Consider the following 13,016-nt stretch of genomic DNA (forward strand, 5'->3'; position numbering starts at 1 on the left):
TGGTCGTGTGAGGAAAGAGCAGTCACGTACGGGGAGGTGACCGCTTCCTTGGGAAACTGCCTGCGCGGCGGATGCCGGGCTACCCTTAGGCTCTTCCTCACCCAACGTCGCTCTGCTGTGGGACGAGTTAGGGTGCGAGTCACAACACAGTAGTCTATGCTCCAAAGAACAGATTTCTGGCTCTAGCCTGACTTATAGCCAAATGGCCATCTATGGGACCCTAAATACGGCAGAATTGACTATTTAGGGAACCCCAAACTGGATATTTCCGGCAGAATACTATAGACTGAGCTGGTGCAGCCCGACCCACCTCTAGCCCCCTATGCCCACCCCACCCACCCAGAACAATCCTTAGGTATGTTGGATGAAAGAGAAAATAGTGAGAACTTACAAGGGAAATTCCCATGTGCCAGAAGACATTCATGCCACAGGCCTGTGAGTGATCCAGACTTGGCCGTAGGCTCTAGAGTCTAAGGGCTGTGATGGTTCTACTCCCATGGGAACTGTTTGCCAAAGGGGCAAGTAGAATTCCCCCTAGAGTCCGTGTCAGGCTTTGAGTGTGTGTGTGTTTGGGATACAGTGATGGGAGATGGAAACCCAAGGTTACATCATTTGAAGAGCTGTAAGGGTCTGCAGTTTCATTACCTGCATAGTACAGGAACTTCTGCTGTTTTGACATAGACACTAAGCTGGTTTTGAGAGCACTGAAAGCTGTAGGGCTGTGGTAGAAGCGAACACTAGACCCCTCTGGACAGGTTAACCACCCAGGATGTTGTGGTTCCCTCAACGAGAACAAGCCACACGAAGGAGAAGCTGGTATTGGGAAGTACAGAATTAGAGCCTCAGGAAAGCAGAGATTAACAAACAGTGAATCCCTGAGACTGCTCTTGACAAGGGCCCATCCTGCCAATTTGAGCTTTCTTCTGAGGATTAGTGAAAGTCTCCTCCCAGAGGAACAAGGCATTATACCCAATCTGTCTTATTAAGCAGATGAGTTTCAGTTGTAAGCACTAGCCCCCAGTAAGGCAATCGCCCCTCATTACACTTTTCCTCAAGGTGTTCTTGAGAATATTTAAATTCCTTCCTTGGAAACCTTTTATTGGAGAGATAGCTGGTCCCTTGAACTTCTGTAAAGAGATACCTTTCTAGCGATTTCTCTTGTCATTGGTTCCTTTTCAGTGGGTCATTCTGAAGTAACCCGCTTACTAGGTTTTCTGTTAAATTATTTTTCTTCTCAACAAATCACAGGAAATGTGTTTGCCTGAATTATTAAGCAAACCCCTCAAGGGAGAAGGAAGCTGGGATCGTTTGAAGGTCTCTGGGATTTCTCTTTAAAATCAAAGAAACGCAGGAGTAGTCAGGCATGGTCAGTAAAGCGTCTTAGATGAATACAAGTTGGCCTTCTCAACGATAGTGGACAAATGGATAGGGGATTGCCTGGGTCTCTGGGCAGCCACCAAGTATACCCCCTGCAGTGAAATGCACTGTTGGCAGACATGAACTTGGGATGCTAAAGTGAAAGCAGCCTCCTTTATTTATTAATAGGGTGATGAAATCTCTTACTTTTAATTTTTTTCTGCTGAGGCACGCAAAGGGCCCCAAAAAGTACCCTCGACCTAAAAGTGATGCCATACGTCTCAAGAGAAAATTCTTAAGTATTTTATTCTTAATTTGGACCTGGTTTTCTTCTTTTAGTCTAAAAATATTCTGGCCAAATGAGGAGTAGATATACATATTGACATTAAAGCATCAGAAGAAGATAAGTGGAAATAGGCTCCATTGGTGCCAGACTTAAGGAAGATCTTCCTGAACGTTTGTCCTAGTGAGGGCTGTTATAACAGAACACCACAGACCGAGTGGCTTGAACAACAGTTTATTTCTCACAGTGCTGGAAGCTGGGAAGTCCAAGATCAAGGTGCCAGCCCAGCTGGTCCTAGTGAGAGATCTCTTGCAGAGGGCTGACTTCCTGGTATATCGCACACAGCAGGGAGAGGGGGAGAGAGAGAGTGCACATACATGCAAGTTCTCTGGTGTCTCTTCTCACAATGGCACTTATCCCATCATGAGAGCTCCACCCTCATGACCTCATCTAAACCTAATTACCTCCCCAAAGCCCTGTCTCTTAATACCACCACCTTGGGAATTAGGCAATATATGAATTGGGGGGGGGGTATAAACATTCAGTCCTTAACAACATTATATAACAACATTATAATTAAATTTTGCATATGTTGAAAGCCTTACTGTGTGTAGAGCATTGGGACAGGTGCTGGCTCTTTGGTCATAAAACAGATATCTTCTCTTGGAATACTTAGAATCCAGTAGGGGGTTGAGAGGTAAACCCCAATGTGTGATTACAAACAGAATGAGGTGGTGCTGAATAGTGATGGGCAACAGGGGAGGGGAAGGGCCTTATGTGTTTTTAACACCATGCATTGAATTCTTTCTTCATATTATTCCATTTAATCTTCAAAACAATCTTAGGACATACAAAGAATTTGCCCCAATTTTATGGATGAAGGAGGAAAGACTCACACGGAGGGTTAGTAACTTGCTGAAATCACATGCGAAGAGGCAGAGTTGATACTCAGATGGAGCAACTTGGTTCCTAAGTCCTACTTTGCCCACTCTCCTGGAGGGCATGCTGCCCCCAATGAAGCCACAGTGGTACAGCCCTGGCGAGGGGGGGCGGTGGTCAGGAGACAGATTGGGAGCCTCCAGCCCTGGAGATTTAAAGAAACATTCCCTGGACTTAAATGAAAAGTGTATGATAGAAGATACAAACCGGCCAACCGAATCCAACCCCTGTGGGATTTCCAAAATGCTAACATAAATTGCCAACATTAAACAAGCTCATGATTTTACATTATCTCTCCATTTTCTGGCTTTCTTGAATATCAGAAGTTCTGGGAAATTGTGCCTTGTTCCTGCTTTTCTGGAGGTGAGTAGCAGATGCTCCAGGCCTCCCTACTTCACATTGTCTTCTCTGGCCTGACCATTCCTTCATCTGATTCTTTCTTGACTCCCGTAGGCATCTGAATCTGTGTCCCCTGGTTTACATAGTCACCCAGGCAGGAGGAGTAGGCTAAGCCAGGTAACCCCTTGGGAGTTCTATATCCTGCCTTTAATTAAGATATTCCTAAATTACTGAGGAACTAAAAAATGGCCCTTTATAGGGTGATAGCCCTGAATCTAAACACTAGATATCCTTATGTATGATTTCATAAAGTAGAGGAAATCCTTAGCGCGTGTGTGAAGTAGTCCTCTTGAAAGCGGTGGACACGCTATCACTTGGCGTTCTTACTGTATCTCATCTGTCTCTCCGGGCAATGTTTTCATGCTACCAGCAGTGTCTCTCTTTTTTATAACTTACAATCCTCTCATTTCCTCTTCCTTATCACTGTCTCTTGTTGAACCATTGGTCACATGCTAGTCGAAATTTCAGTACCTTAATTATCAAATTGTGTAACCTATCCTTGAGGAAGAAGGCCTCTCGTGATGCTTGCTGGGAAGATGCTCTCATTCTTCTGACTTGGGCTGTTTGTTTTCCATGGCATACTGTGAAAGCAGGGCATGGGGGCAAGGCAGGATGGCAAACGTTCCATCTCTTGGGGCAAAACCATGTTATGGCATGCTTGCTGCCTACATGTGAGGGTGGCAAGAACACCAGGGTCCTGAAGAACCAGAGACGTATGTTAGCTGTGACTTTGAGGATGGGGAGGGGCCTGTGGGGAGCTCCTCAGGGAGCTCTACTCTGATTCCTCTGCTTCTTCTTCAGAAAGAAAGGAAGGAGCCAGCCATGTGGGAGGCATGTGTGCATATGGGGAAGAGGACAGGGGTCCGTTTGTTGCTCTACCTTTGGATCCTTTAATTCCAGCACCATGCTCCTTATTATGCAAGAGAGGGATTGAACTGTCTGTAATAAAGTGGTCTTAAATTTATCCAGTCTTATACAAGGATTCCATCCAATTGAAGGTTGTTAAGATTTTACTCCAGAGACATGTAAATCATTCCAACTCATAAAAACAGAGGTGGGAGAGTATTAGGGATATACCTCTCATCTGTTTGTCTGATTTCCCAAGCTCCTAAGTCCTAGATTTAGAGAATTTCCTCTAGACTTTTGTCATCGTGCCTTTTCCCTTTTCTCTCCAAACCCTGTCTGTCTCTTTATGATTTTGCTTAACCCTTCCTCACAAGTTCTTGGGTCCTCATGCTTGAGCTCCCTACCTACCTAGGCTGCTGGATTTGGTGGTGGGGGAAGGAACAGGAGGCCATTGCACAGACTGACGTCAGAGTACATTATATCTAAAAGCCAGTGAGACCATTAACCTTATGAGTGACGTGCTTGCTCCTATGGGCCTGTTTCCCATAGGAGTGCCTAAGCAGCACAGCTTTGCCTTATATGACAAAAGCCTTCTAGAATGAACATCTTGGAAGGGGGTGGGGGAGTTGAAGTGGGGAGAAAAGCCCAGCTCATCATACTCCATTCTATATTGGCAGTATTAGTTGCATATTCAAGGGCCAAAAAATAGCACTACACACACACACACACACACACAGCCCATTGACATGTTTAAGAGTGTCAAGAGTAAGAATAAATACTTTAAAGAGCACTCTCGTGAGAGTAAGGAGACTAAACTAAAGTTGGCTTATGCTGTTCTCACCATACTTCTGTCGCACATTATCAGTGATCCAGGGAAAATAGATTTTTCTCTGTGGTAGGTGGAGGCTGATGGTAAATAAATAGTGGAGAAACAGGTAAGCCCGGTCTTAACTTTACTCCAGCTCCACTTGCTGACACCCAGAGAAGCTGAAGAGTGTGGTGTTGTCACCAGGAGCCCGAGTCTATCCGTGTCTCTTCTGTTAGTGAGGACCTGGCTGGTGAGGGCCACTTGTCTGCATCACTGAACCTATCTCTAGGTGCCTTTGTTTGCTTACCTGCCCTTTCATTTTCTTCTCTCTTTGTAGCCTTCACCTTTTCTGTTCATTCTCTTTTTGATCTCTTCTTCTTGCCCTGTCTCTACTTTTCTGCTTACTCACCCTCTAGCCGCCTGGAAAGATGAATTACATTTCATTAACCTTTCCAAAGCCTAAGGTTGACCACAGGTGCTGTTGCCCATTGAGCCAACTCTGTTAGGATCAACTGAGTGGAAGTCACATGTTAGCTTCTGAGATTGACTTTCTCCAGGCACCCTTTGAAGGTATCTGTACTTGCCTTTTGTTTAGTATCAGAGGAATCCAACTTTGTGAACGATTAAAAAGAAACCTTGAAAAATAGAATAAAGAAGAAAACTCCCTTAATTCCACCATGGTAATGCATGTATCTTTTCCCCTAATGCTTTATATTTAAGATGTAATCTCCTTTTTTAAGCAGTGGATTTCTCTAAACTTCTAAATGGAATTGGCTGTAAAACAACCAGGTTCTCTCTGTTTCAAAGGAAATTTAAAGTACTTGATAGAACAAGGCCAGTGTTTTTGGTTGCTGGCCAAAGCGAACTGACCCAATTTCTAAAACTGTCATCTGTTTGCAGAGGTGTTTTTTGTTAATGATGGTGTATGTGTGTGTGTGTGTTATTAGGAGAGGTATTGTACTTGGAGGCTTCGTACATATTTTAATTCTGTTGTATCTTGAAATGAAAGCACCTGAAGCCCAGGGTCTGTTGCCTATGACAGCATGACTAAGAAGCATTCTTTTACTTCTTTCAATCTGGTTTCCTGATTTAAAAAACTACCACTCAGATCCGTATCAGTACTAACTGAGAGTATTTTTTTTTTTAAGATTGATTTATTTATTTGAGAGAGAGAGAGCATGAGAGGCGGGAGGGTCAGAGGGAGAAGCAGACTCCCCGCCGAGCAGGGAGCCTGATGCGGGACTCGATCCCGGGACTCCAGGATCGTGACCTGAGCTGAAGGCAGTCGCTTAACCGACTGAGCCACCCAGGTGACCCTGAGAGTATTACTATAAAAGCGTGTTGTACAGTTTTGAGCACTGTACAGCTGTAAGATAGTCTTGACAATATTTTTCTAAAAGATTTACAATCCTGGATATTAAAAGATTTTCCTTTTTTTTAATAAATCTTTTTTAAATTTTTTTTAAAGATTTTATTTATTCATGAGAGACAGAGAGAGAGAGAGAGGCAGAGGGAGAAGCAGGCTCCCAAGGAGCAGGGAGCCCGATGCGGGACTCGATCCCAGGACCCTGGGATCATGACCTGAGCCAAAGGCAGACGCTTAACCATCTGAGCCACCCAGGCGCCCAAGATTTTCCTTTTTTAAAAAACCCCAAAGGCAGTTTGCAATGATTATCAATATTGTGTTGAAGATTGTACGTTAAGAGTCCACATCATCCTAGGCTCTGTGAGAGCAAAGGAAAAAAATCGACTGACAGTATTTATTAAGAACTTTCTATGCGACTAATATTTCCCTCAAAAGAGTTTTTATTTTGACTTTGTCGTAGAACCAACATATGTGAAAATAACGTAAGAGTACTTGGGGTGGTGGGGGGCACAGGGGAGGCTCCATAATGACTTTAGGGCTGACTGTATGCCCCAAGTTCTGAGGGAATGGGGACTGTGTCATGATTGGAGCTGGGTGGAATTTCCTTGGGGAAATTATGTTCAAGAATCCTTGTGTGTTTATTATTATCTTCTTGTGCCCACCTTTCCTGTGTTGATACCAGTGTGTACATTTTAATGGAATTGTGACATCAGGCATCTATGCAAGGCGTTTGGATAAGTTTCCAGGTAAGGTACTGGGCTGTAGGCTTTAAGTGGATTGAATTACATATATTCAATAGGAAACAGCACGTATAGTGTTCTACTTTGAAACAGAAATGTATTAGCATCTGCTTCTGGAATTCAAAGAGTAGAAGTTACATGCATAATTTTCATTCAGTCATTATAAGATTGGTTAGAATTAGATACTGAATTTTCTTGACTTTGAAGCAGCAGTAGATTACCCAGGCATACAAGACATTGAGTACATCAGGTATTGAGGGGTATTTGGATGTATTTAGGCTTCAAAGTCAGAATTCCGGGGTCTCTCCATGCTGTACATCATTCTTAAAATATGTTATTGCTATGACTGAATGTGGTATTTTCTTTGGAATCTATGTGTCTCAAATAACCAGGGAGTGATCTGCAATTTCCTCTCCCTATCTTCTGATTTGTACAAGGAATTTAATAATATTATGTTCACAAAATAGTAATGTGCATGGAGTAGGAATTTATCTTTTGAAAATATAAATTACAAAGTCATTTTCTTAATGGTGAAAGACGTTAATATGGGGAATATAGCCTTGGACTTCTCTGTGTTCTCGATTCCGCAGACATGCCAGGACCTCTGGTCATTCCCCCCTAGCCAAAGCCTGAGTGCTAAGAACTAAAGGTGATTATGATTAGTGGGATTATGGCTACTTTTTTCTTTTCCTATTGAACATTTTCTGTATCATTATTATATTATTATTAAAAAGAATATGTATTTTAAAGCACTGCCGTTCCATTTAAACCTGTAATTCCAGTCTTTATGGAAAGGTTCAGATATAAAAATCCTTCCTAGATGCAACCAGAAAAAGTAACACAGAAAAAAAGGTGATTACAAGGAACCTTACAATGTTTGGTTCTCCTCTCAAATTCACCCATAAACATCTTTCAGAGAAAAGACTATAAATCTAATTAAGTGGTTGAAGATATTTTCTTTCTTTACTTTTCTTTAATATTTGACACATCAAGAACTCTGGAGCCATTTTACTCCAAAATATCATTCGAGTAAATCAAAAAGCCTCCCTAAATAATCCATCTGAGGGGATGTTGAGTCATCTGGTTCATTTGGCTCATGGAAAACTGACCTTCTGAATTCTGTTCTGGTAGGAGCTCTATGGAAGGTCCTATCTATTAAGCCCTGACAGTGGTGTAGTCAGTCTTCAGCAAATGCCTGTCTCTACCTTGTAGGTGGCAGGGAAGGCATTGAGATCGGCACAGAGTAAGTACTGCTTACATGCTAGATCCTCTCCCTTCCCAAGGAGGCCAAAGCCTGAGCAGGAAACTTTTAAATAACTGACCTGTCTGGCTTATTGATCACTATGTCCTCAGTACCCTGTACTTAGTAAGGACTGAGGAAATAGTTACTGAATGAATGTTCTTGTTCTGCTATGTCAGTAGTCATTCTGAGTATGTGATCTCCAGCTTTTCCTTGGCCACTGGCATGTCTGGTGTCTGTGATCTCAAGACTTCTGATTTGAGGGGGCACCTGGGTGGCTCAGTCTTTAAGCGTCTGCCTTCAGCTCAGGTCATGATCCCAGGGTCCTGGGTTTGAGCCCCACATCGGGCTCCCTGCTCAGCAGGAAGCCTGCCTCTCCCTCTCCCTCTCCCCCTGCTTGTGTTCCCTCTCTCACTGTGTCTCTCTCTGTCAAATAAATAAATAAAATCTTAAAAAAAAAAAAAGATTTCTGATTTGAATCTCTAGACCTGGACTGTCCAGTAACTAACCACATGTGGCAATTTACATTTAAATTTAATTAAAATTACATAAAATTTAAAATTCAGCCCTTAATTGCACTAGCCACATCTCAAGTGATCAGTAGCCATATGTGCCTAGGAGCTACCATATTGAACAGCACAGGCATGGAGCATTGCCATCATGGCAGAAAGTTCCACTGGACACAGGACTGCTCTGTGTCTTCCTGAGCGCCAGCTGATGGATTTCCTCTTTGTGTTTGCAGTGCAGCTGTCTGCTTCAGGAAGTGAGGACTACAGCAACGAGGAGAATCTTCAAGAGCTGCCTCGCACTGTGACATGTCTGAGCCCTTGCTCCAGTCCCTGCAGCATGAACAAGGTAAGAGATACTTTGGGGAGTCAGCCTTTGTGTCTTCTTTATGGGACCATGATTTTTCTGGGTACATAATGCCTTTCCAAGGTGTGAGGAGGTTGCTTCTCCTGCCACAAGCATTCCAGAGGTTGGAGAGTTGTGTGACCCCAGCGAGCAGTGTTTATAGGCAGGGTCCCAAGAGGTGGTGGCCACACTGTGGTTGTAATAGTCTTCCAGATGTGTCACTATGTTTGTCAGAGGCTTTTGAGTGGCTGAAATATTGGTTGTTAACATAACTGCTTTGGCATAAATATTGGAAGATTGAGTCTCTGGAGCCAGACTACCTGGGTTTAAATATCAGCTCTTCCAGATGCTAGCTTTGATGACCTTGGGCAAGTGGCTTAACTTTTCTGTGCCTCCGTTTCCTCATCTGTAAAATGCTGATGATAACAGTACCTGCCTTGCAGAGTTGTTAAAAGGATGAACATGAGAGAATATGTGCACCAGTGTTTAATATAGTACCTATCTATATTACAAGCATTTGGTAAATATTTGCTGTTGTTGTTTTTGATGTTGGGGACACTGTTGTTCCTTAGAAATTGTTGCAGGAGAACCTTAGGTGCATCTGCAACATTTCCATTTATTCCTTGATTGACTCAGCAAGTAGCAATTGATTACCAGATGGGCACTCAAGGATGAACAATGAACGAGCCTTAGGTTTTTGTCTGCAGCAGGTGACAGGCTTAGGGGTAGTATGGCTAGTGTTTTAATGAGATATGTACCAGAAACTCCGGAAGCACAGAAGGAACAGCCAACTTTGGGAGATATGGAAAGGACTGTAGAGGAGGTGATATTTTGAGTCAGATCCTGAATGATAAATGGTCATTTCTTAGACACAGAAGTAGGGCAGGGCATTCCAGGTAAAGGAAACGGGCTATGTTTAGGCACAAAGCATATGAGAAAGTCTGGCATGTTTAGAGAACAAAGAACTTGGTACAGCAGGATATCTCAACAGTGTTAACAATTTGAGCTGAGTAATTCTTTGTAGTGAGAGGCTGTCTTCCACACTGAAGGATGTTCAGTAGCATCCCCTTTCCCCCACTTCAGTCCTGACAACCAAAAACTTTCCCCCACATTGGCCAGTGTCCCTTGGGGGAACAAAAATACCCCTGGCTGAGAACCACTGCACTGGGGTAAGGTGGTAAATATGAGCCCAGAGAACGAGGTAAGTGTCCAATTCTGAGAGCCACTGAAGGATCTAATACAAGGGAGAGACATTTCCGGAGGCCTACAAGAAGAGGTAAATTACCACATTAGCTATGGGTTGTGGTGGAGTTAGCGCTTTGAGACAGTGTGGTCTTCAAAAAGTATTATGGAATCCCTAGGCTTTAAGAAAACCCATTTAGTTTGTTGAGAGTCTTTTACTAAGAACCCCTTCCCAGTGATGATTTTTCTGATGGCCATTTGTCTGGCCTTCTCAGGGTGTCTGCTTTACCCCCACTGGAAGAGACCAGAAAATAATAATAAGCAATTGTTTTTGAGAGATTTTCATTTGGCCAAGAGAAGGAAACCTTGTTCTGACCACCCCCTCCCACACCCACCACTGGCTTAAATACGTAGCTTTAAGCAGTCTTTGAGAGTCTTTGTGAGCTTCTGGAATACTGGAAAAGTACAAAGGTATTCCACCCCAAGGTCATGACTGGAGGGTGGGGAAGAGAGGAGTTGCATCACTGTGGTCATTGCAAACCTTGGCATCTATTAGTTAGAGTTTGGTGTCCTGAAACGTGAAGACAACTCTTCACGTTGTGAAATCTGATTGGCAGGCACAGTTTGCTATGACAACCCAGCCCTAAGTTTCTCCAGGGCAACTCAAGACCTGATGTCAGGGTTTGGCTCTTGATACGCACCTGGGAACCAGACTCCGCAGACATTCAAGTGTCTCAGTAGGTGTGTCTGTTGCTTGGGAAGGTATGTTTTGCCTCCGTGGCCCAATGAGTGCTTTATTTTATGTTATTTTAATTTAAAGTAGTGATTAAGCATGATGTGTAACCTTCATAGGTCAGCATTTTTCTTAGTGTTTTCTTGGCATAAGACAAAGAATAGATCACCCTCTGGGGAAGAAATAGATCTCGGTGTAAATAAAACCAGACAATCATCTCATCAATTAGGACATGTAAGTTAGAATATTGGAAATATTTTTGTGGGTGTGGTTGATTTTCTAAGTAGATTTGTTCCTAGAAAGTTGGAGACTTTTGAATTGTGCACTTTCCACTTCCTTGGACATAACGCTGTCGTAACTCTCCTTCCTTCCCGAGCCCCAGCTCACTATGGGACACTTTAACTGGGGAGGTGTCAAGATGCAGGGTGGCACAGTATTCTAGAGTCCGGTGTGATTCCTGTGAAGCAATGGGGCGATTCTGATTGCAGTGAGGCACTGACATCTCTCTTTGGGGTTATTTAGAGATGACATCTCTAGAAAACAACCGAATGACCCCCGTGGCACAAGGGATTGACCGTTTGACCAATTTAACCAGGCTAACCTGATAGTCAGTGAACTGCTGTCCACCAAGTAGGGGCTTCATTCCTCATATTCTTGAACCTCTATCTGTGGTAGAGTTTGGGGTCACACCAGGAAGGGGTGCAGTTCCGGGCCTCAGACAGCTAGCACACTGGTGCATTTGTATATAAATAAGATTTCTACAGAGCAGATATCCTCACATTTATTCACCTTTTTAGTATTATAAACAGGCTTGAATAGTTGTTCATTTGGGGCTTTATGTTCTAGCCTTGCATGTTAAAGAGATTGTGGGTGCACAGGTTTCCCCGGGTTCTCCTTCTCCCTGGCTCTCGTGCACACTTGGAGACCCATCTTTGCAGTTTCCATACTCTCCTTAGATCTTTTTGCAAGCGCTGACTTTCCAATCTTTATGTTGATCCAAAACTTTATAATCAGGATTTAACTTTAAATTTTGTCAAAACTTTTTGTCCTCTCTACTTTCTCAGGCATTCTCTTGTTGATATGTATAAAGATAGATTATATGACACAAATTATTGCTAGTAAGAAGGGTTCACGTTTTACATCTGTGTTATTTATCTATTATCATGCTGTAAAGAAAGGATTTTAGTGTGTTACTTAAAAATCATAGCCAAACTGGAGGCAAGTTGGACAGGATGGGATTTTGTAGAGGCCAGGTGGGCAGGAGGATGTATATTCGGTACACACCATCTTGTAAGTTCACAGAGCCACACTCACAGGAATGGTGTTCCGCTCTTGAAAGCTCCCTCTTCCTAGCAGCAACCTTGGAATTACGATCGTAAACTCGTTCCCTTGTGGTCATCATTTTCATGAAGGCATATCACATGCTGTTGTCTGCCTTGAATTTATGAGGACACTCCATCTGATGGAAAAATCCTCGATTTTTCCATTATTATAGAGAATGCTCCCCTCCTCCCCACAGTGAAAAGGAACCTTCTTGAGAATTGTTTCTTCCTTCTTATGTTCAAATAAAGCCAAATCTGATTGCTGTTGCTCTGGACAAATGACATAGCATCAAATGAAGTAGAGCCATGTCTCTTATTTCTCTTGGTGGGTGGATGCTACTGTTTTGCTTAATATCTACCCAGCAAAATTTTTTCTCTGAATATTTTACTGTGCCAGGTTTGAGGCAGTTTCACCTTTACACTCAGATCAGTATCTCTACAGTCAACTAAAGAGTAAAACTGAAATTTAGTTTCTGCCTTCATTTAGAGTTTTTCTTACTTGGCACCTCCTTAATATGAAGCAGTGAAGTTCCGAACTCATTACCCCTGGCTCTCCACCTGGCATACACATGATTCTACTTGATTAAACATCAGCTTCTCCAACACACACTTACCAAGTGCATACTGTGTACCACACACTGCACTTGTAGGACATCAGTGAACAAAAAATAAAGGTCTTTGTCATCCAAAGCTTCTATTTTGTCCAAGGAGAGTCAGTAAGGACTCTATTTTGTAAGGAGAGTCATCTTATTTCAGAGTTTTAAACATACACCTAACATTAAAACTTTTGCCATTTTAAACTTCTTTCACTTGAAGAGCAAGTTGAGAGAGCTACTGGCTGCAATGTAGGGAATTGGTGAATAATAAACATAGATCTCTCTCTTCCCCTCTCTAGGACCCTCTTGAAGTTTTCACCAAATGACTCATCTATATTCAAGGAGTCTCCACTC

The 13,016-nt window shown here is 42.8% G+C and overlaps 1 protein-coding gene across 5 annotated transcripts in view; it reads left to right on the top strand.

Moving 5' to 3' along the window:
• BACH2 (BTB domain and CNC homolog 2) overlaps positions 1-13,016 on the top strand; it is a 363,517-nt gene that overhangs the window by 87,965 nt on the left and 262,536 nt on the right. For 3 of the 5 annotated variants that reach the window (XM_027603995.2, XM_027603993.2, XM_027603992.2), the window contains exon 2: positions 8,720-8,832. Coding sequence is in view for 4 of the 5 variants with exons in the window: in XM_027603992.2 (XP_027459793.1) it covers positions 8,720-8,832 (113 nt within the window). In the remaining variant the exon portion in view is untranslated. The remainder of the gene's footprint in view (positions 1-8,719; positions 8,833-13,016) is intronic. The other 2 variants (XM_027603994.2, XM_027603991.2) reach the window with 1 other exon arrangement.

This window comes from Zalophus californianus, chromosome 7 (assembly GCF_009762305.2).
Source record: "Zalophus californianus isolate mZalCal1 chromosome 7, mZalCal1.pri.v2, whole genome shotgun sequence".
Lineage (NCBI taxonomy): Eukaryota > Metazoa > Chordata > Mammalia > Carnivora > Otariidae > Zalophus > Zalophus californianus.